Below are 24,964 nucleotides of genomic sequence, written 5' to 3'. Positions count from 1 at the left end.
CGATGTGCTATAGTCCTGCCGGAGTGCACCGGAACGAACGATACTATCATAAACAAATGCCCCCCCACACACACACACAAAACGAGGCCACGCTTTAGTAACTCGTGCGCACGCTTTAGTAACTCGTGCGCACGAGTTACTAAAGCGTGCGCACGAGAAAGTAAAACGTGGCCACGTTTTATTTATTTTTCTCTCTATGAACCCTCCAGGGCTCCGTACTTGAGTGTGTATTTACATTAAACATCACATTCTCTTCAGATTTCTATCAAATGATGTCAGCCATATTTCTATGTGCTGCTGTCATTGCCAGGAAAAGATGTTTGCCCAAAATCTTTTGTAAAAACAGAACAAAATAATACCAATAATTAGAAAAAATAAACAATATCAGGTATCACATGAGCTTCTGAGAGACATAAACCACACACCGTCTTCTTTTTTTGTAACAAAAAGTTTTATTGGCTTCTCTAATCCGTTCATCTCAATAACAGGTACAGCCTGGGAAATCATATCACATGGGTTCTAGAACAAATAAGACAAAGGGGATGGGGAGGCCTCTGCTACAACATTTGGTATTGAGGTGAGTCAGAAAAAAAGCCATAGAAAAATGTCTTTATCATGCATACTGGAGAAAAACTCAAAACAAAATGAGAACACACATTTGTAGTGTTTTTGTACATTTCTGTAAACAATATCCTTCTAGAGATCATATCAAAACACATTATGGCAAGTAACAAAAATAAGGGATATAACGAGAGAAATGAATGTTCTATGAGGCATCTAGAATGCAACACTGCTTGGCGTGGATGTTTTTACAGAAAAAGAAAAATACATTTGCATTTTGACGAGTCATTTGCTCTATATTTGTAAACACAGGCAGTGTTAAAATGAGTATACAATATGTCGAACCTATACTACAAATATTTCCACTACATACATGAAACGTGTGTCCCTGCTTTCTTGCGCTTTAGTGATATGAGGTATATTTAGGTCAATCGTATCGTCTTTTTTTCTTCTCCGTCTCTCACCCACTCTTTTTTTTTCTCCTTTAGAAAGCATAGTGTTTGTTTGGAGTGAGGTGGCTGGTCAGTCTTTGTTCCCTGTGATCTGAGCAGCTTCAAAGTCTCTTGGCTGTGGAGCTCACAGACATAGGAAAAGGAAAAGGGGAGAAGGGGGGGGTTCGGCTCACAGGAAATCAACTAAATTAAATATCAACCCTGGCTGCCGGGATAGAATGGCTTTAGCCACGTAAGACAAAGAAGGCCATTGTTTATTCTTGTGAGTGCAGGGCTGCATTTTGGGAAAGGGGAGGGGGGAATAAGTTACCGTTTGTGTTTCTCAACTGTATCATTGAAGCAGTTTCTTGCAGCTACTACCACAGTGGGGTTAAAAACATCATTAAGAAATAGTCGAGGGGGGGGAAAAGGAGGTAAGAGGTAATGGGATTACTTGCCAAAAATATCTGCTACCGAGTTCTGTTGTGGCTAGTGGAGAATAAATAAAAAGGGGTTTGGGGTTCCAGCATGTCAGCCCGTCTCTCAAAACACTTAAATACAAAGAGGTACTCTCAAAATATTGTATAACAAAGTTATGGCAAATCTTTTTACAACATCACCCGACAGACCGTAAGAAAAAAGCAACAAAATACATTTAGATGCCCATGCCTACTCAACCCCTATTCAAATACTCCCTCCCTCCCACCCCCCAATCCCGTTCACAGTTTTCTCCTCTTAAAATAATAATAATAATCATTAGCATAATAATCACGTATCACATCTGCAAATTGAATGGGTTGTTGTTGCTTCCAATGATGATTTGTTTTTAAAAAGTGCTTGTTTGATTCCATTTACACAAAAAAGGAACAGCAAGAGTGGAGCAGAAAGTGACGACTACAGCAACAGCATGAGGAAAAGATCTCCAGCAATGGGATGAATTTAGTCTAAGCTTCTTCTTTTCTACTGGCCAAAGCAGGCACAACTAGAGAAGTATGCGGTTAGACGAGATTCATTAACCGACGCCTAAAGCTGACAAGTTACCTTAAAGATGCTGTGTGCTGAACTCCACTACAATTCATACTACCTCGTGTACACATGTGGCTCTCAAAAGAAATGTGGATGTCTTCACATTGACACAACAGTATCATAATCTCAACAAAGCTACACGCAGTAGAAACCAAACATCATGTATTGTAATTTGTTGTTCCGACGAGTAAAAAAGAAACAAAAAATCAAAGCTTTGTAGTCTCAAAGTACACCTGTAAAAACTGTGCTAATTGCATCTCATAATACAAAGTCTTATTACACAAATTTGACTATTTTTCCTGAGTTAATATGTTTCTTGTAACAGACAATATATACTTTTTTTGCAATTTGAATTCTGGGCCTTTCCCTGCCACACATGTTATTATTGAAATTATCAACATTAGCCATTATTACTTTACAATGGTATGATTGGTAAAACACAAGGGTTTCCAAAAAAAAAAGATGCAAGTTTATAGCTACCCTCTAAATGTTTTAAATTACATTTAAATCTACGGTACGTTCATATCAAAATCACTACTCTTAAACAAAAATGAAGCGACTAAATACATAATAAAAATGAGAATATTTAAAAAAAATTGCATTTGAGGCCATGAAAGACCCTCCCTGGTCATTTTGTATTAACAATTAATGGCAGTGTTTAAAAAACAAAAATTAGGATGGGTGTGGGGGCTGCGTGGACAGTAACAGGAGCCCCCTGCTGGATTCACCTCGTTTGACCCTTATCTGAAACTTTGGCTTGTCTGGGTTTTTGATCCTGTACTCACTGGCTCGCCGACGTCAGCTAACAAACTGGTATACCCTGAGAATTCTGACACTGGAGTCCGTATTCGGTGGTCCACCTCCACCCCAGGATCGCTGCCGTAGCCCAGAGGGGTCCGCCGCCCTGACTTGAACTGGGAGCCAAAGGCCTGGGCGAAGTTCTCGATCTGGTACATGGTTTCTTTTGGGGTGTTCAGTGGGGACAGGTCTGGATAGCTGGAGCCGTTGGTGGGTGCAATGCCCACTCCGGACTTGGGCTGCGGCCCCTTGGATCCGTCTGCCGAGGCAGTCAGGTCCTGGGGAGGTAGGTTGAAGGTGCCCGGGGAGTGCTGCTTCTCCAGCTGCTCTGTCAGCTCCTGAGAGGGGGTCAGCTGCTGGTGGCTGGTGGGCTCCAAGCTGAGGTGGTAGCCCGCCTGGGAGGGGGAGCTGACCAGCATGCCGTAGTGGGACTTGGAGGACGACGACGAGGAGTTTGACGAAGGGGCGACGATGGGAAGCGGGGAGGACACAGAAGGCGGGTAGCCACAGTCCAGCGGAGATGTGGCGTACCCGTGTTTGTCTGAGAAGAGGGGCCCCGTGGGGCTGGAGCTGCTGGACAGGAGTGGGAAGGGCCCAGTTTGGCCAAGGCTGGGGAAGGGCCCGCTGTGGCTGGTGCGCTCCAGGGCCTGCAGGAGGAACTTCGAGTACTCGCTCATCACTGCATGCTTGTCGCCACCGTTGGGGGAGTCGTCCTCCAGCTCAGGGGTGACGGGGGCCGCCGGCTGGAGGTCGACGTGGTGCGGGTGGTCCGACAAGTCGAAAGTCACGTCGTGGTGGTGTTGCCCCTCTGGCTTATGGCTATAATGCTCGAGCAGGGTTTGCAGCACCTCGTCGGGAATGCCTGACTTGTCGTGCTTGAGATCCAGAGGCGAGGTGTCCAGCATGGCCAGCGTGGGCTCGGGCCCCAGGGAGCCGTGGATGACGCTGTTGCCCTGGGATGCCATGTGCAGTGAGCCGGCTCCATAGTCATTGTTTACAGCTTGGAGGTAGCGCCGCTTTTTCACAAACTGCATTGCATCATCGTAGTTGCTGCTGGTGGTGGGCCCCTGCTTGTTGAGCCCGGGCCCCTGGAGCAGACCCATGTTATCGAGGCCCGAAACCTCCACGTGATCCATGGAGTCGTGCTTCTGCCCCAACCGCTTCTGTCCGTCGGCGGTGTCTTCCAGAGCGAGGAGGCCCTTGTCCAGGTCCTTGCGGCCTGCTTTTTTAAAGACCAATTTAGGAGTACGTCCCTGCATGTTGGGGTCGGAGCCCGAGGGGTGCTCCATGTCGAAGTCCTGCATACTCATCCCCCCAGAGGAAGAAGCTGCTGATGCCGAGGCGTTCTTCTTCCGCTTGCCGCCCTCCCCGTTTTTGGACTTGGCCCTCTTGCGTCCGGAGGTGGTTGAGTTTCCCTGAGTGAGTGAATAGCTGCCCTGGCCTAGCTCCGCATCGCTGAGCTCCAGCATGCTCGGGTCCAGGCCCTTCTTTATGGCTTCTCCACAAGTCCGTTTGTGCTTCAGTAACCGGTCTGTTCTTGAGAAAAACTAAAATTGGAAAAAGGAGAACATGGATAAGGGAGAAAAACCAAAACCGTTCTAAAATATTGCTCTCAATGACGTCTTTTAACTTCACCAATCCCATTTGAGACAGGGATTTAAAGATGGATTTAAGTGTGGAAAGCAAAGAAATAAATGTTTTTTAGATTTGCAGACAAAATGATAATAATGCATGTTACTGATACACATAATTCAATAAAGGATCACTTCAAAAACAGCATCAAAAACATATATAAAAGCGAAATTGCAGAAGACATCAAATCAAAGAGACCACAGATAACCTACTTGTTGACATGTATCGCAGCGATATGGCTTCTCGCCACTGTGTGTCCTTTTGTGTCGCTCCATATGGTACTTCTGGATAAAGCGCATGTTACACTGGTCACAGCTAAAAGGCTTCTCTCCTGAAAAAGACAGATGACGGTGTTAGAGTTTGTGTAACTACAACATCGCTTATGCAATCTGATTGCATGTATAAAAAAGATGTGTAATGTGTATTTGTAAAGCGCTTTGAGCATCTGGAAAAGCGCTATAATAAATGTAAGGAATTATTATTATTATTATTATTATGCAGATAAGCAAAGGGATGTGTTCCAAAAACACAAGACTTTATATCCAAGGGCAGAAACTCACCACTGTGGATCTTCTCGTGCCGCTGGAGAAGATATTTCTGGATGAAGCTCATGTTACACTGACTGCACCGGAAAGGCCTCTCACCTGTGCGATCAAGAGTACAACAATCCGCTCACCACATTAATTATCTCCTAGCCCGTCACCCGACCATATGGTCACAATGACAGTTAAAGCTGTGGCGTCTCAAAGACATATGAGACTCACATGCTAAACACTTCATATAGACATCTCCTAGAGAAATGGTGTTATATTGTGTATTTAGTGTGACACATAAGATAAAGAACTATACAAAAACAACTTATTTCCCATGTTTAAATTGTGACACGCCGGTACGCTTGGAAGAAGTAATCAGGAAACAAGGCAAGTGATTTCAAATAAACTGAAAAAAAAGCTTTCCTCCAAATCTTTTATGTGTTTAAGTTCTAAGAGCAAAATGAGGTCTTCCCAGCGAAGAGGACGACGCGTTTCCACTGCAGCGGGGTAGCCCCGTTTAAGCGTCCTCGCTCTGGCCTCGGGCTGCCTCGCTGGCCGGCCCAGGCCGTGGCGCATTTTCATTACAGTTTAGGACCTGTGCTAGCAACGCAGTGTAGGCGGGGCGATCGGCTTTGTTTTTGTTCACATTTCGAGTTGTTCCGTCGAGCTCCCGCTGGATTTGATCATCCCCAATGAGATGTAGGAACGTCGTCACCTCCTCGGTCGACCACGGTGTGCTTTTCTTATTAGACGTAGCCATTTTTGTAGCTCATCCGTTTACAAAATGCTGTTTATAAAAATGCTGCAAGCTTGCTTCTAGATATATATGCGACGCTAGGGATGAACTCGCGCGCAATCTTGTGACGATTCTCTCTGACCAATCAGCAGTCGAGAGTGTTGACGTCACTAGTTCAGCCCTGGCCCTGGTCTGAGGGAACCACGATTTTATGAGGCCAGAAAAAGTACCCGCTGGCCGGTACTAGGCTATATGGAAACGCCACCAAAAACCGGCCTGGCCACTTGAGGACGGTTAAACGGGGCTACCCGCTGCAGTGGAAACGCGCCATAAGACTTCCAGAAATACATGAGTAGTCATTGAGTCATCCGTGGCTTCTGTGATTTCCTGGTTTTAACTATGGCCCCAAGCACTCATGGGGAAGGGGAGATTAGTTAGACCGGAGACTAGTGAAGAGTGTAATATTATTTTTTCCAAGAGCGCTGTTTTTATTATTGCCTAATTGTGTTTTAGTGCAATCCTGCTGACATAGCTTAAGAGCAGGTAACATGCAAATTGATCACGGGAAGTATAGTTTAGTACAAGCATAGTTTCATTATAATGTTGTTAGTTCTAATACAGTCTCAACCAGGCGTCTCTTATTGGGAGATCTAATCAGCAATGGTGCATAGTGAAAGGAGGAGTGGACATAGCTGGTTGAATTTAACTTATCAACACATCATTTAATATAAATATATAGGATAAGAAGTAAAAGGCACTGGCAAGCAGCGAAAGCCTCTCACCTGTGTGTATGAGCACATGTCTGCGTAAGTGGTAGGAGCTGCGAAAGGCCGCGTTACAGTGCTCACAGATATGTGGTTTTGAGTTGGGGGACATGCAGGCTCCTTCTCCATCCAACATCATGGCCTACAAAGAGAAAACACATCAGAACATGTTAGATACTGAGATATTCTTCATGCAAATAGCACATTTTGCTGGTGTATTGACAGGGACCACAGATAAGGGATTAACCTTAGCATCGTTGCGTTTCCTTCTTGCCTTGCCTCCTTGCCCGTCCCCGTTGTTCCTTCGTCCTCTTCTACCTGCAGACTCTTTTGGCTCTTTACCCAGTCTTACAGGCATCTGAGGACACACAACAACAACAACAACAACAACAGGGTAAATTCAGTAAATGGCAGAAAAGGGACATAAATTGAAAGTTAAAAGGGTGTACAAATTTAAGCTGAACTAGATATCACTAAACAATATTAAGAACCACAACCCCTTCTCACCTGTTCTCCAAGGGAACGGACGTTGCTGAGGCTGAGGTCATGAAGGAGCATATTCTGGTGATTTTGGTGGTGATGGTTGCCGAAAGACATGTCCGGCATGTCATTATTACTTTTCCCCGCGCCCCCTCCAGCACAGTTTACCCCTACTCCTCCACCCCCACTGTAGAGGGGCATGCGGTAATCCAGCTCGCTTAGTCGCTCCTGCTTAATTCCCATACTGTGGAGGAAGCCCCCTGTGTTCAAATGGCCCTGGTGGTCTGGTGGCGAGTCACGTTCTTTCTTCAGGATCATCTCCTGAGGAAGCTCGCCCATAACCGACTGGGTGGGGAGCCGCGTAAAGCTGGTGACCGGCGGCAGGTGGCTGAACATAAGCATACCTGGTGCAAAATTGGGATCCATGCCACCATTGCGCAAAAACTCATTGCCTAATTTGTCTTGGATAATACTCATGGTGGAGGTGTTGCTTTGTGCAGGGAAGAAGAAGGGCAATAGGTCTAAAGAAGAATGCAGGAGAAGGGTTTCCTGAAAGAGAGAAGAATCATGTTAATTATTGGTGATTTTAGACATTGATACATATAATACAATTACAAATATTTGTCAGGTTTTGTTATTAATGTATATAAAAACACCTAATCTCTAAGGCCACTCAACCTAAAGTACTTCTCACTTGTCGTCAGCCTTCAGTGTGTGCATGACAATGTTCTCTCAATTTCCCCTGTGGCCCATTAATTACGTAATTGGATTTATTAGGCTTTACGTAAATAGTCGTGAGAAACCTCTGAATTAAAATAAACAGCTCACTTTGTGAAACTGTCAACACAACAGTGAAGCAATAAATTGTAAATACTGTTTATACTACATGAATATAAAATATAAAAGCAGTTAGTGGACTTTTTCTTTTATCTCAAACCCAGCAATCGACTTTTGGCACAGCTTCAAGCCAATGTTTATATTATTTATTTACAATTAGTATGTTGAATACTTCAAAGAGACCGTACCATCGCAATGGCACAAATTCCACATCAATCCCCAAATGAAATAATAAATAGGTCAACCATCATGAAATAACCTAGTATTCTCTATAACAAACACAAAATAAAGACATTATTAATACACATTTGAATTAAAGATAAATGCACGTGCCTGTGTATTATTGAAATACAGATCTCTGGTTAATAAAAAACAGAGACACTAAGATTGTGAATTATATAAATGATATATGTTGTGTAAGGGTATAAAGTAAAAAAAACTGAAGCTCTATACTTAATAAAATACAAGCTTTGGAACGAAATCGGTTCTATAGAATTAGTTCAATAGTAAATGGAGAAAAGAGCAAAAACCTGCGTCTGAACCCTGTATTGTTCTGCTTGTGGCATTTAGCACCACATGTGTTTTGGAATGTAGCCAAAATAAAATCTGTGCAAAAGCTTGAACGCCTTCAGACAGACATCCCTATTGTTTTTACACTTTGATGCATACTGAAGCACATCGCTGGTCATGTTTGGTTAATAAACCATCACGAATAAAAAAGCTGGGGGGCATTGATTTCAATACAGTCACATTACTCGGTCCACTACACTTGTCTAAAACAAACGATATTTAGGTCAAATACAGCTAGACGTAACAGTCAAAATAGGCAGGCTTGATTTGTTACTACGTGTATCGAAAGGAGCACAGAAGACTGGAGTGAGAATTTATTGTTTAGTCTACACTAGCCGACCATTTGGCTCCTCCACACTGAATTCAACAGAAAGCGGATGAGCTTTTGTGATGCATAATAGTTAGCTAGTTAGCATAGCAAGCTAGCCGGTTTACCACAATGAGACACAATCAACGCACCTTTACGTCCTCAATCAAAACAATAGGCTAAGACAAACTAAAACCAAAGATCGGCCATTCACATAAAGTCAAACCAACAATCAAAGTTATGTTGACTCAATCAGCCATGTATGTCTTTGATAAATGTGTATTTTTATCCTATATTATCGATGTAACGCAACGTTTAGCATGTTACCTAGTGTTGCTATCAAGCTAGCTAATGCTAAAACAGGATCCATGATTTGATGCCATTAACGCATATTGGCTATTTAAAAAAGGTACATATATGAGGGGCAGCATAACACAAACAAAGGCATGAATCAATTCCATAGAAGCAAATACAAAACAGTGGGACATGTACATTTTAACAGCAAGTTTTAGACAAATAAGGTCATCGGTATAAATTACTCATTCTCCAATTCCCAAGCTTTGATGACGCTCGTGAAATCAAATCTGTCTGGCTTCGAGCGACGCTGGCGCTCTATTTATTGTTAGCTAACTTTAGCTGTAATTGCTCCCGGATAAGCCTTACCAGCACATTTAGCTACCAAACACATTCCTCGGCGACTGCTGTACACGTGGACTTGATATCCAGTGCTAAACAAAACTGTACGCTTTGAAGCAGCTGTGTTTATAACAATCAAGCTGCCATGAGCTAGCTAGTTAGCTGCTAGCTTGCCCCGAATGAAAACCCGCATTACGGCCCATGCAACAGAAACAATGATGCTGGCTCTCGGTGCATCTCACCGTCTCACAATTCCGTCGGGTAAAATCTCGACAAAGCTTAAGCATTCACCACAAATAAAATACTATTTCGTTTCCCACTCACCTACACATGACCGCAGTTGGTTAAAACGTGCCTGTATTCTCTCCGTATTCGCCGCTTTGGGGGTTTATTGCCAAAACATTGTTCTCCGGCGGTCGCTGCTTTCATCCATCTTGTCCTGGCGCGGGGAATTATGGGTGTAGTAGGGACGGGTCGTGAGAGGAGACAGGCTGGTGGAGTCTGCTGAGGGAAGAGAGAGAGGCTGGACAGCACTGAGTGAGAAGAACTATAGTAATGTAAACAACTCGGACATATTAACATGAACACATCATGTAATGTGGAGAGACATGGCGTCGTGCAAGTCTTTATCTTTTTTAATTCAGGATTCAGAAAACGTCCCAAGTAAAACACATATCTCCCAGACATACAGATTGTTCAGTTGACATGACAGAAAACACCTACATTAAATGTAATGTAATTATTCAGAAAAGGACACTGGAGGATATGATAAGCCACACACATTAATTTATGGAAATAGTTTAATTGGAAGATAAAACAATGTATTGTTCAGGGTTCCTTTTGAAAGATTCAATGTTAGATAAAGGTTCAATATCACTTTAATGTTGAATGAAATATGTGATGAACGGTTGGATGTATATTTGGGAATGTGCAGTACTGAAAGGATCTTGGCAAAATATAAAAGAGGAGAACATATAATGAAAATATCTTTCACAATGGATCCTTTGTTGTCTATACAAAGAGTAACATTTACTTTGTTGCAATAATTGTCAGATTTATATAATAAACATGTCATTTAGGTACATATAAGTTACTTAAATGATAACCTTTTATTTTTTTCGATTTTCAAGTAAGACAAAAAGACATACATCAAGATTCAATTTGAAAATGGAGATGAAAAAAGCTAGAAAACCATAAATAAATACTATTGACACATACATTACAAACAGAGAACAAAAGTCAATTCATTAAATCAATTAAGTAAAGGACATTTCCATTCATAATAAAATAATAACACCTCATAAGAATATGGATGCTGATAAATAAAAAATGCCAATGCAAACTGCCACAAATGTTGAACTTTGTTAAAATTAAGACTGTATTGTTTTTTATGTGTATGATTCCGATATATATAGCACCATCGTCACAGTGAATTGATTTATTTCGATATTGATTAATGACTAATTTCATTAGGGAATTGGCTCCACGATAGTATTGATCAGTTCAGGGGTAATCTGCACTATGAATGAGAAAATCCCTGTTTCAAAATGTAATTATAAAATCACATTTGTTTTGTTTGTGTTGTCTCCACAAAGTGAATGTTCATGAATAACTGATGATGGGGGTGAACAGGGCTCATATTTTGACCTTGTTCCTTAGATTGAACATGTTCTGTTGTTGTGTGATGCATTCACCATGATGAGTGTGTCCTTTTCCTTTATTGTTCAGGCACTACATTTGTGGCTTCGTAGAAATGGTTATTTTGAATGTTAATATAATAATCCTTGGGAGCTTTCGTTTCTCCACTGATGCATTTTTATTTGACATTTTATATCAGCTAGAATTAGGAAAATGAGGACACTGAGTGTTTCTCCTGCAGTTTGTGCAGTGTTTACCACACTTTACATGTTCTTCTGCTAAAAGCAAAACATGTCTTTACTCATTAACAAAATAAAGAGTTTTTGTTATCAACCTGTTATTGACAGATATCAGATTAATGCCTTACAGTCAAGAGTCCGCGCTTCGGGGGAGCTAAAGGCAAAACAATTACAAAATAAAATATCACTTAAAAGTTACTGTGGCGGTTAACATTATTGACTCATCATGCAACCCTTTACGAAATACTGTAGGTATCAAGATAAAGGCATGTCATGTAAAGTGTTTTTGATAGGGGAAGCACAACACAATTAGAAACATATTATTGTACGAAGGTTTAAAATAGCGAATAGCTGAGATTCAGTTTTTTTGTGCACAGTTCAATTTGCATGTATCCTCTGCTGATAAAACATCAACATATTTATTACGTCCAAATCCAAAATCATCCAGTAAAAAGTGTTTTTCCAATTGGTTTTCATTGCCACTTATATTGTATTCACTTCTAGAACTGAACAACTCATTTCCTGCTGCCCTTGGAGTTAGTCCAACTAAATGTCTCACTCTGTCTGTTCTTCCTACCAGCCCCATACTCCTTTATTTTCAGTTAATCAACACAGCAAGGTCATTGTAAGATTATTGTATTGACAATGCTGACAGAGGAAATTACAAACTTGATATTCCTTTTAGGACTATAGTGCCATTACAGCACAATCGTGATCACATTAAGGCCCTCATTGGAAAGAAAAGAGCAGTTATTCAATTTTCAAATGCAGTAAATAGCTGTAACGGCGATACATCATATCAAAGTTGATCATATTCTCATAGGGACTTGGTGTTTATAGGCTATAACCAATTGTTGTTAATTGTGTGTATTTCTGGATACATTTCTCCACAATCTGGCAGACTGACTTACATTGCATTTAGTTTTCTTTAAAGAATTATGCGGTCCATATTTACAGTAATTGACTCAGGTTTACTACCACTACAGTAACACTAGGGGGAACTAAATAGCCACCAACGACCCAAGGCTTAGACTAACCAATGTAATAGTACAGTGCTTCCCATAAGAGCCACCTTATCAGACATCAGGAAATGCATTTAAAAGTAATGTGGAAACAAATTAAATTAAAGAGATGCATTGTTTTCCATCTACCTGATTGTGCACAGACATGACACAATATCTCTCTCTGTACCCTCACATCAGCTGCCCCACCCCCAGAGGAAGAGGAATAAACCACCCGTGCTGCAATTCGCCTTCAATCGTTAATTAGAAGTCACTCCTACAAGAGCGTGTTCCCTGAGGCAGAAGTGCGCACTGTAGCCTGCTATTCACATTCACAGGTCTATTGAAGCAGCACCTGGTTACAGCGAGGACAAAGCCTCTGAATCGAGCTGTTTGGATGCAGCTTTAGTTTTAAACGTAACGTTTGAAGGTGGTTTATTTTTCCTGCATGGATGAAAACTGAAAAAAAAGTTGGCACTTGCAGCTGACTCTTTTGCGTAAAGGACCGAATCTGAATCATGTATTGCGCAGAATCTCAGCTCATTTAGGATTAATTTACAGGAGAGAGGCGCATCTCAACCTCACAGGATGCGAGACGCGCGCTGAATGGATTTTGGGCAGGGGGGGAACAAACTTGCGCAAAGAGACTGATTCTGCACAAGTATCGATCACTTGTCACAAGTAGGGGATTGACACAATGGCAGCCTTACGGAAGAAATTTGGCGAGGACTACCAGGTGGTTAACACAAACCAGGGCATTACTTTTTCCGCACAGGTGAAGAAGAAGAGGCAGCGGTTCGTGGAGAAGAACGGCCGCTGCAATGTCCAGCACGGTAACCTTGGCGGGGAAACCAGCCGGTACATCTCCGATCTGTTCACCACTCTGGTGGATCTTAAGTGGCGCTGGAACCTACTCATCTTCATCCTCACTTACACAGTCGCGTGGCTGGTCATGGCTTCAATGTGGTGGGTGATCGCCTTTATCCGGGGCGACCTGAGCAACGGCGGCCACGAAGAATCCTACACCCCGTGCGTCGCCAACGTGTACAACTTTCCCTCCGCGTTCTTGTTTTTCATCGAGACCGAAGCGACGATCGGCTACGGCTACCGCTACATCACTGAAAAGTGCCCGGAGGGTATCATCCTCTTCCTCTTCCAGTCGCTGCTGGGCTCCATCGTGGACGCCTTCCTCATCGGATGCATGTTCATCAAGATGTCGCAGCCGAAGAAGCGCGCAGAGACGCTGATGTTCAGCCAGGAAGCAGTCATTTCGCAGCGGGACGGGAAGTTGTGCCTCATGTTCCGAGTGGGGAACCTGCGGAACAGCCATATGGTGTCCGCGCAAATCAGGTGCAAACTCATCAAGGTAAGCTATAAGTTAAACACGTAGTTTATTCCAAATCACTCAAAAAGTATAGGCACACTTTTGCGCAGTGGGCATTTGCCTCTTGGAGAGTCATTATCCAGGCTAAGACCAATTGGCAGTCACTTAATTTGTTTTGAAATTGCTCATTGTGTTTTATGAGTGCTTTCCAAGTCATGCGTTGCATTCCCATTCATCTCCAGAATTGATTGCACTCCCTGAGGGCCTTTATGATTTGTAGAGAGCTATGGGTTTAACACGAGGCTCCAACATAAGATGTATTTTAATGAGTTACCATTCACACCCTGCAGCAACTATACTTCAGGTTTGTCCTGGACACTGTGTTGTGTTTCTGCACAGGATGTAGCATACAGTTGCCACCCCCCCCCCCCCCCTCAGTGTGCCTTCAACTGTGCTAAGATGAGATGAATGGGCCCTCAGGGGACAACACGCTTATTGACTAAACGATCAATCAGAGCAATTATTTCCCTGAGTGGGCTGCAATGTAGTAAAGTATTTTTCTTAAGGTCAGTCTTGCCAAAAGACAAAATGCCACTAATCTGAAGCACTGATAGTAGGAAGAGATTTACCTTTGCATGACGTGAGGGCTGGTTTCAGTGCTGAAAGTATTCTGATGATGGAAGGAGCTTCTGGCTGTGATAAAAGAGAAGAGGATAACATTTGGTCAATTTCAAAACTACAAGAAACTGCAGCGATGATTACCGCATTTTAAGATTGTATCGTTAAATTAAGTTTCTGAAGTACCAATAATACTTTTTGTTCTCTGCAGAATGTATGACCAACAGCTGGCCACATGCACTGCCACAAGCAGATTTTTCTTGACAGTTGTGTGTCTAATCTGCAAGCTCTGCATTTTCTCTCCGTAGCAGGAATGTCTTTTAAATGTATTCTATTTTTTTCCTGTCCAAACACTAGCCGATATCTAAAGGAGAGCGATGCTTTGTTGTGACAGGGAGAGTTAGTCGTGCTTTTGTCTTCTCTGCGGAGTAGCGTGATGATCTCAAGTGACAGTTTACTTTCTGAACCTCGAGGGAAAGTCTCCAGAAAGCTCCCAGTATGTTGGTATTAATGTGGTTATACTTCGTCTTCTATGATTTTATCCAGGCATATGATATCATTTGAAATAAGTTTTTCTGTTCAGTCATTTTACATTTGATTAGAGTAAAAGTATCCAGTATAGGGCAATAAAAGTCACCCAGTTTAACACATCAAAAGCTATGCTTCAACAATGTATAAAGGCTATATGCTCCAGCTTTCACTTCAATTCGTTTTTTCCTTCTGTTATCATTAACTATTTAATGAACAGCCGACAAAAGGCATAGAAAAATATGGTGTGTTAATTGCAACTAATCAACGGAGCATCATCAAGTCACAAATCATAATTTCTTCTTGTTCTACGAAGGCTATAGGAGTCACATTTAGAGCGTTTAATATTCTGTAATAATCGTCCATGACACATTAAATCAGTTATTTCAAACAGAATATTGGGATATTTTCCCAAGGACTATGCTTTCATGTTTGACCTCTGAATAATCTGTGCCAATAATAAAGATATCTCCTTAGTAGAATTACCCTGTTTGGCAGGGATCTTCCACACAGTTGAGAATTTAGTTATTTTTTGATACCTTAAGGCCTATTGGATAAGTCTGAAACTTGCACACAATATTTAAAGCAGAACTAAGTGCTGCAGTGTGATTACAAGTAGATTACAAGTACTTACGCTACACTGCACCATACTTAATCTTCCCTTTAATGCTTAGGTATTTTTCTTTAAGTAAATGAACCTGCCTGAGTGTAATATAATTAGGGCAATAGGGAACGTTTGTTTATTAAAGTGTTCAACTTCTCACCATCTGTCTCTGTGATTTGGTAGTTCAACAGACATCGGTTGATCAGATTTATGTGATGATATTACTTTGGGATTCCTGCCAGTAAATGATGAGCTTTCATTAAATGTGTTAGTGGACGGTCAGGCATCCAGCACTTTGCTAATTATCCGCTAAAAAGCGTCACGTCCGTGTGCAATCATTCGTGCCGCGAGGACCAACAGACAACTAACTTTGTCCAGTGCAGTTTCATTTGTCTTTTATTGATCTGCTTCTACAATTATATAATACCCTATTATAAGGTCAAACCTCTACTTTCTTTGGCTTCTAGATTAAATGTGTTATTAAAAGGGTTGCATTGTGCAGGAAACATTGTTGCTGAATAGATGGTGTTATAATGTGTCTTTCAAAGTGTGTGTTAACTGTCTCAGTGATGTTTAAGAGCCCATAAAGCATTGGGCTATAGTAAAGTGACTCTACATCACTTCGTTGTGCTCTACCTGGCTTGTGTTCCAGCAATGCACTTCTCAAGGTCAGTGTTAGGTGGGCTCCTAACAAAGCTGACTGGAGATACAAGACATGCCACAGTAAATTCAAGTGATGGGGCTGTGTAAACGCACGGTGACATGGCAACTGCAATCAATTTTCAGGGAACAGCATGGGCTGTACATTCTTACGGGACCTGGATACTTAGATAAAGTTGGTCACATTCCTGATTAGCAGGCACGTTATTTACAGTGCAATGTCATGTATGTATTACGCATTAGGACATGCATCTCTAACTTTTCAACACTGAAGAAAACAAACAAGCAGAGCTGTCAGGGAATCTGCTTTAAACCAACTAAGCATATTTTGGGGCAGTCATTTAAGTTTTACAGCTTTATTATTTTCACACTTTTTTATATTGATTCAGAATTTGATGTAAGACTATTGTCCTCATCCTCACATTGGAAAGGACTGCTAGATTATGGCAACAACATTTATAAATCACAATGAGGTCAATATAGGGATTACGATTGTTCAACACAAATATTGACTACAAATATACTTTGGGAACATCTTGCTTTAATTCGATGTTTTTAAAAGTTACATTCTTGAAATGTTTAATGGAATTTAACAGAAAAATAAATAGCAGTTTTGAATGGAAATCCTGCAGCGTCTATATGCTGTAGATGGTGTTGCTAGTGCAATCTGATTGGTGTTTTCTTTCCCTGGCTATACATCTATATATAATGCCAGGGCTGTTTGCTTTTCTGAACCATTTGAAGGCCTGAGCTGAGGCTTAAAGTGTCGTACATACAGTTGCAAAGTGGGAGGGGCCAATGGTCCTGGAAGTGTTTTCACCAATTCTAGACGGGTTTTGGGTGGAAGTCTATAATGTTATACATTTCTTACTATTTGTGACTTTTTGGTGTGCAAAAAAGTTATTGATACCGGCATTACAATATTTCATAGAAAATAAAATTAAAGGCACACAACTAATTGTCAAAGTAACAGTGAATACTCTGCCTTTTCAGTGACACATTTATTTCATTAGATATATATATATGTATTTTTTGGGTCTTTTTGCAGTTTGACCCACTTTTGGTGTCAAGCGTCCCATAGACTACACTTCATTTTTGACTTAGACAACTAATTTAATTATTAATGCAAACATTATTCCTTAGCAGCACTGTGCTTTTCTCTCGATTCATAATGCATATTAACTTTAAAAGATAACTGTCCTTGAATTTACATTAATATTAATGCAGCTTTCATTAATAAATCAATACAATGCAGTGGTGCACTGGCGGAATATTATTTTAATATATAGGTAGTAGAGACAGCAGTGCATGTAGGAATGTCACGATTATTGTGTTGTGTCACATTTTTAGTTTTGTGTGTCTGGTAGTGGGTGTTTTGCTTGTCTCCTTGTCATGTTTTCCTCCCTGTGTATTGTCTGGTCTTTTCCCCTGTGTTTTTATGTCTGTCGTTAGTTTCCCTGGTGTGTCTAATTTCCTGATTGTTTTCACCTGTCACCCCTTTTGTGTCTCCTGTGCTCATCAGTGTCAGCCCCGCCCCTGATTGTTCCCACCTGTGTCTTGTTACCCTGTGTTTAAATTCCCCTCTCTCCCAGTGTTCAGTGTCAGTTCGTTTTTTTCTATGGTCATGGTCAGGTCTATGCTCCTTGTCTTTTGCCTTGGTCAGGTCTTTTGTGCTCTAGAAAAGTTTTGTTCCTCACCACGTGAGCGATTATCATTTTGTTCTCAATTTTTGTCATCTCATCCTGAGATGAATTATTGACCATTTTTTGCTGTATTTTGGAAAATAAAGTATCCTACCAATACTTTACCTCTGTCTCCCGGGTCGTGCAATTGGGTCCTACCTCCTAAGTGCCTGAGTTCTAACAAGGAACGCAACCGGCCTAAAAAAGAGACTGAGCAATAGAGCGACAGTTGGGCGGTGGTCGTCAATGTCAACAGACACTCGTCTCAGTGGGTCGGTCCACAGCAGGAGATAAGTGATGAGGGCTAGTTCAGGCAGATGGACAGGCAGGCGATTAGCTAGGCAGGCAGACACACAAGCGTGACTCGCCACATCTGCCACTGTCTTACTCTGAAGGACAAGCGGAAAGAGAGTAGAAGACCTGAGAGAAAGACTAATGGTGCTGTCGAGAGATTGGGAATGGCAGCATGTGTGAGCATTACGTTTGATGTCCAGCTCAAAGGTTCCAGCTGAACATACACACGTACACAGATGCATTAAAGACAAACAAGATGCACACACACTTCTTTCTAACTTTCACTGTCAGTGTGTCTTTGCATCGGACTCACACACACACTCTGCCCCTGAGGAGGAAGTGAGTCACCAGGGAGAGGGCCTGCTTTCACTAAACCTGAATCTCAGGTGGCTCTGTAAATTAAGCACTCCCTCTCTATCAGGTCCGCTTCTAAAGGCCATTAATTTCCCCCCCTGTGACACTGACTGTTTAGCGACGGTTAGCGAACACAAAGCTTTCACCTCGTTAAAACAATTTAGTGTCAAGCCGTCTTCCTTGGTGGAGGTATAATTTTGTTGCGATGGAGCTATGAACAGTGTCTGAAAAATAGCAGCTTCAACTCTCACGACTAGAATTGGCTTAAATATGACTTCCCCGGAAATTGGTTTCCAAAATCATATCCTTGAACGAGCATTGCTGAAAAATGGGACACCTGCCTGCAATATATCAACGACAATTTACATTTTTTAATGATTTGGAGAAATAAATAAATTAATATATAATCATAAACAGGCTTTTAAAAATGATGTCATGTGCTTCTCCCACTTAAAGGTGTGGGAGGAAGCTTTTCAAGAAACGGTGATCAAAAGCAATATGGAAAAAACCACACAACCATTACACTTGTATTTAAATGTTATGCTTACCTGTTTGTTTCACCTTATCTCTAATAGATGCAGGAGGATGTAGCAGGAAGTGGGTTAATTAACTACACAAAGTGCAATTATATGAAAATATCAAAGGGAAGCAGCAATAATTAGCACATCTATTAATTCAACAGATATTTCACACATCGACAATTCATAACAATAAACCATACGCTGCTGGAAATGACACCGATTTTTATTTGCATTTAAAGTAATCATTAGATTAGAGTGATATTACATTCAAACAAAATAAGTTTAATTGATCTTCTCCGACTCTTAGCAAGAAAGCAAATACATTATCTAAAATGTCAAACTATTTATATAACTTTCAAACCAATAATCCCTTCCTTGGTATTTACACTGCATCTATTACACCTTTTACGACGAGAAAAGCCATGAAGAAGTGTATCAAGTAGAAGAATATACAGAGTGGTTGGTTTAAGGACAAGGAGTTGGTGTGTGTGTTTTTTTACAGCTTTTCCCTTCTTGTTTTTTCACCCCCAGGCATCCACACTTAACAACTTTTGTTTTCAAAACACCCACACTTCTAGATTTCATGGTTTCATTCTGATTTAACTTCAGTCGACATGGAACATAGGCGTCCTGACTGCAGATTTAGTGAGCGGCCATCACTGATACAGCATGATGGGTGACACTCTCCCTCACCACGCCAGGGATCTGTGGGCACAGACGTCTTCCTGTGAAATGTCACACCCTTCACTCCTCAACATCACTGTGAATACAAATGACAATTTGTTTGCCATCTGCGGACCAAGTGGCTCCTCACTCAAAGGACCAGGGAGGCGGCTCTGCATACAAGTTAGCACGAGGAAGCAGGGAGAAATATTCAAATTGAGCCATAGCAGAATGTTACTTAGTTCGGATTAGACATTTGTTTTGTTTTCACTCGTGTTGATGGTTGAATGGGTTGGAGCAGGGTTTTTATGTGTGTCCTTCTTGCTAAAACAAACACAGTTTTCTTTGTATCAACTGCAGTAAGAGGCTTGCAATACAGGCACGTTTTATGTATATAAGCTTAGAGAAGTTTAAGCATTCTCCCTCATTCCATGGTATATTTTAACACTCAAAAAAGTACTTCATTTGATTGAGCTTAGTTTTTCCAGAGCTAGCACTAGTGTTTTCTCCTTTGTCAAATGATACTTAGAGGTGAGGCTTCCACAGAGAGTTTTTAAGTTCTCTAATGATAGTAAAAGATTATTGTCTTAAACTACAAGTGTTACCAAATGTTCATGTTGTCAAACTGAATAGCTTTACACCCTTATTCTCACCTTTACCCATGTCTGCCAGTAAACAAGATCAAGGTCCAGAGAACACCTTTTGAATGTTGTTTTCTCATGTGTATTTCTTTGTATTTTTACATCAAAAGCCATCCATCCTCGTGTCGGCAAAAAGGGTCACGTTTTTTTTGTTGACTCATTCAACTCAAAAAGAGAAATCCCATCCAATACAATTTCCCATTTTACACAACGTCCAAGTCTAGTGAGTCAATCCAGCACTAAAGCAGAAGGTCAGAGGGTTGCATTTAAGTGCCATCAATTTGCAGGAACATCAAAATAAATCCTGAGGCTTGGATGATGGAATTGATCCTGAACAATTTTAGTTTGCAGGCTTTGTCCTGCCTGCTTTTGTGCGTTTAAGTCCCTCCTTACTTTAGCTGCCACCCCAAACGTACTATTTCATGTGGGACTACGTCTAATCACACAGGAAAATTGCTTCTCAAAGCTATTTCATGGGACCTTTAACCATATAGGGCAGAGTTTGACATTTGCGCTGGGGGGGGGCAACATTTTTGTACTGACGTCAGTACACAGTCCCAACTATTGCGTGGGGTGCTACGGATACAGTAGCAATAAAGCCAGCGTTCACCGCACTGAGTATGACTTTTCCACATACGAATACAACACGTCCCGTCATGCACGCCTCATGCCCGCCGTACACACACACACTCATATGGAAGGGACAACAACAGTGCAAACTTATCATAACTGTGCACATCTTATACTTATTTGATAACTACTATATCCCTTGGTTACTTGAACACGCTACAATATAAACCAGTGTCCTACCTTATTAAAATATTGATATACGAAATATTTCTATTGGAACAGTTTTAGACGTAGTAATGCTATAACATATTTCATTCCCATCAGGGTTATACACCTGCAAAAAATACATGCATACAGTAGTTCTAAAGGGTTATGTTTGGAAAATGTCCTCTAAAGTGGAAAATAATATTCAACAAAACTGTCTCATAGCTGCACACCAGTCATCCTGAAGCAAAATGGATGAAGCCTTCAATTATTGTTATTTCATTACAACAAAGACGTGACTTGAATATTGGAGGTTTTCTATTTGCCATCTTGTAGGCTAATATCAGCTGCTTTGTCGAACAGACGGTTTCATTAAAACCACAATAATGATTTCAAAGAAAACATACATTTTGGGAAAAGGCCCTCTTTCCCTTTCCTATCAAGTGTTGGGTAGATTGATACTACTCTATGAAAGTGATATTGATCTTTATTTTTTTAATTCTCCCCAAGAAAGTTAATAATTTAATCTAAGACTTCAAACTACAACCATTAAGAACAGATCAAACACTTAGGGCTATAGACCTAGTGATTTTTAAATTCAATACAAAGCATTCAGTTGTGGTTTAATTACACAATTTAGAGAAAAGGTTGCAGAATGATTCTCAATGTTCTCTTGTAATAAGAAATGAAATGTTAAATGTCATCATTATTTGTTTTCCAGTCTCGGCAAACCCCAGAGGGCGAGTTCCTTCCCCTGGACCAGTGCGAGCTGGATGTGGGTTTCGGGACGGGGGCGGACCAACTCTTTCTGGTGTCGCCTTTAACCATCTGCCATGAGATCAACACCAAGAGCCCGTTCTTTGATCTGTCGCAGCGCTCACTCATGAATGAGGAGTTTGAGATCGTTGTCATCCTCGAGGGCATCGTGGAAACCACTGGTTAGAGCATAAATATACATTTTTCCCTAATAACTTTGACTTAACTTCCCATTCCCATTCCCTTAACATTTATTTCATCATCATTTAGCCTTTGGCATAGTAGAGCATTTATCAGTAATATAAAATAAAATATTTAAGGGAATGTTTAATTTCATGGTCTTTAATTATTTAATAGCACTTCTACATCTTTGTCATAATACATTTTCCTCCCATCTCTGTCTGCATTTTTCCTAAAGCAATTTCTGTTCCCTGTCTAGCTGTCTGTCCATTCTAATTTAATAGCCCACTTTCTACACATTTCTCAGTCCTTTCTTTTTCGTGTCTGTAGTTAAATTATTTCTCTGTCTCTTTACTCCATCTTAGGGATGACATGCCAGGCGAGGACATCTTACACCGAAGATGAAGTCTTATGGGGCCATCGTTTCCTCCCCGTCATGTCACTGGAGGAGGGCTTCTTCAGAGTCGACTACTCCCAATTCCACAACCACTTTGAGGTCAATATCCCTCCATACAGCGTCAAAGAGCATGAGGAGAAGTCCTCTCTGACGACGGCAAACTCGCTCCCTGCCGCACTGACCAGCTCCTCTCCCCAGCTGGGAAACAGTAGCCGTGGAGGTCGCAGAGAAAGGCTCCTTTCAGCCGACTATGCAGACCACGTAGATGAAAAAACATCCAGGCTACCGAGCAAACTCCAGCGCATGAACTCCACTAAAGATGAGCACCACTGGCGGGGACTGAAGACAGGGTCAGTCCTGCCTGGGGGCAAGGCCTCCAGCACAGGAGACCTTCCACTTAGTATTCAGAGGCTGAGGTCTAGCTCCATCCCCGTTGTGAAGAAAGAACAGCTGGATGAGCAGGTCCAGCTGCTGTCCTTGGATGGAGATGTTGAGGAGTGTGAGATGGATAAACACAGACTGCCTAAAGCCATTAGCACCATTTATGCTCCGACCCCGGTTCAGATTCCCTCAAAAGGGGGTCGGCCAGAGGACAACCTGCCCGCCAAACTGCGCAGAATGAACGCTGACCGCTGACTTCTGCAGACTACTTTTCAGACGTTTTGAAATTAAATCAGGCTTGATAGGCATTGCATATAAACAAAGACTACTGTGATACAAGTTTTGGTTTTTTTCTGTAGATTTGGGCCAGTATTTTACATTTAATTAGGGGCTCTCTACTTAGTTGTCCATTGCCACAAATAGAAGGACAACGCCAATAAGCCATCCATCCGCTCATACTGTGAGTCATTTTTGATGGATCACCATTTGTGCCCCCCCACTGACTTTAAACACTTCCCTTGTTTCTTTCACGTAGGTTCTTAGAGTTGCATTAAATACTTTATTATCTTAAAAGACTATATCCGTTAATTACCAAAGTGGCAGTAATAAATAAGACTAATCTGGAATTCACCATTCGCTAAACCCCTCCTCCAAACAGCGATTGTCCAATCAGTAACCAGGCACTGCAAGTCTGTCAAGTTTGGGATTTCTATTCCTCAAGCGTTTCACATTGGGCATTTTGTGCCCCTATTTCATAAGGGAAGATTTGCCGGATGGTGTGGACTTTCAGTCGACTGACCAGGGATGTGATAAGGGGTGTTGTCAGGAGTTATACATTTGTAACTTTGTTCAAACAAGGGCCACATTTAGTGAGTCCACTTAATTACATTTCTATATAAGAGTGATACCTCTGAATTTAAAGAGTTTGGTCGTCTGAGAAAACCGTGCGTATATGTGCTCTCGTCTCAAATGAGGTGCAAACGTTAGCATGTACCATAACATACCTGCATAACTAAACGACTGTTACTTCCAAGGTTAAGGAGCATGGTATGTATTTTAATGCCTAGTAGTTTATGGGGGTCACAGGTCAACAAAAACCCCTCACAGCTAGCACATACCACACTGTGTGAATGCTGATACTGGAAACTTGCAAGGTATGCTAACGTCACCACCCCATCCTGTTTAACTAGTGTGGTTGCTGACTTTTTACAGGGACGTATAAGCTTAACCCTCACTGTTTTAGCACAATATCATGTATGTTGACACCAGGCGCATATTTACGAACTCTTTAAATAATTGTAATTAGAAGCAGTTTGAAAAATCAGCAGAAGACCGAGTATTCAGCTAACAAAGCTAATGTTAGCTTAATTAGCTGCTAATTTACGTAAAGCTGAACAAATTGATGGTTGCCAGCTACAAATGAGACATCTGTATTTGTCTACCTCTTAAGTGTAAAATGAAGGACCATTGTTTAAATACAAATAAGAATTTCAATCTGCCGTCATTGTAAATAAAGAGATTGGAAAAAAAAGTCAGTCCAACTGAAATGGGTAATACATTTAGGGAAACCCTAAAACAAGTTAGGTTGATAGACTATATTTATTTATTTATCACTTGTACTGAATATTTCTTTGTTTGAATACCTATTTTATTCGTATCTTTACTACTGTACAATTGTAACTATTTGTACCCCTTGGTGCAGTGTGTGCTTTTGCATTGGCTCGTTATATGGTTGAACAAATGTAATCCCAGATTAATTTAGAACTCTTTCATCATGAACTGATTTATAAAAATCCCAAACAAATATTTGTGAATCCAGGGTTGCTGACATCAGGGGATACTTATGATTGCCATATAACGGAAAGTTAAAACTTCATAATTATTGCAAATGCTTAACAATAAATTATTTGAAAATACAAGTGCTGAGTATATCATTTTCTTGACCAAATTGAAATGCTCATCTTCTCTGTTGGACAGAATCCAGCTTTCAAAACCCTGTGGTATTTCAGTCTTTTTTAAATGTTGTATTTAATATTAAAGCCTTAAATATGAATGTGAGTTTTATCAGGGAAAGAGTACAGAGTAGCTCCAGACAAAATACTCTGGTGGCAAACTATTACTGATTTATCGTTGTTAATGTGCTTTACGCTGCTTACTTAGAATGAAAGCCTTAATCTGGGTGCAACCTCAGCTAATAATTGAAATGTTCGGTATCTTAAAGATTTAATGCTGTTCACCAGCCTGGTCAGTGGCACCGTATGAACACTGCATGGTACGACATGGCTCTAATCAACTTAACTAGATGTTCCATTAGCAACAGTTGTAGATGTGACTACTAGGTACTTTTTATTCGTTCCAATCTCGAGGTTGCAGGCAAGTCAATACTCGACATGGAGTT

The 24,964-nt window shown here is 41.1% G+C and overlaps 2 protein-coding genes across 6 annotated transcripts; one reads left to right on the top strand and one right to left on the bottom strand.

The window, feature by feature from the left end:
* Positions 1-427: 427 nt before the first annotated feature.
* znf281b (zinc finger protein 281b) lies at positions 428-10,392 on the bottom strand. 5 transcript variants are annotated; one of them, XM_034214343.1, is made up of 7 exons: positions 9,636-10,392; positions 6,989-7,510; positions 6,729-6,839; positions 6,500-6,623; positions 5,009-5,101; positions 4,661-4,779; positions 428-4,363 (listed from the first exon to the last, which is right to left on the bottom strand). In XM_034214343.1, exons 2-7 carry the CDS (start codon positions 7,436-7,438, stop codon positions 2,759-2,761), a joined length of 2,502 nt encoding a protein of 833 aa, XP_034070234.1. In that variant the 5' UTR covers positions 7,439-7,510; positions 9,636-10,392; the 3' UTR covers positions 428-2,758. The 5 variants fall into 5 exon arrangements, with proteins under 5 accessions (XP_034070234.1, XP_034070236.1, XP_034070237.1 ...); XM_034214345.1 differs by having other exon boundaries at positions 5,009-5,092; positions 9,636-9,834; XM_034214346.1 differs by having other exon boundaries at positions 6,756-6,839; positions 9,636-9,834.
* Positions 10,393-12,438: 2,046 nt separating this feature from the next.
* Positions 12,439-24,482, top strand: LOC117544866 (G protein-activated inward rectifier potassium channel 1-like). The gene is made up of 3 exons (XM_034214349.1): positions 12,439-13,555; positions 21,574-21,790; positions 22,154-24,482. Exons 1-3 carry the CDS (start codon positions 12,887-12,889, stop codon positions 22,819-22,821), a joined length of 1,554 nt encoding a protein of 517 aa, XP_034070240.1. The 5' UTR covers positions 12,439-12,886; the 3' UTR covers positions 22,822-24,482.
* Positions 24,483-24,964: the final 482 nt, after the last annotated feature.

Source organism: Gymnodraco acuticeps, unplaced genomic scaffold, assembly GCF_902827175.1.
Source record: "Gymnodraco acuticeps unplaced genomic scaffold, fGymAcu1.1, whole genome shotgun sequence".
Lineage (NCBI taxonomy): Eukaryota > Metazoa > Chordata > Actinopteri > Perciformes > Bathydraconidae > Gymnodraco > Gymnodraco acuticeps.
The sequence above is the reverse complement of the archived record's forward strand: the minus strand, read 5'-3'. Positions and strand labels throughout refer to the sequence as shown.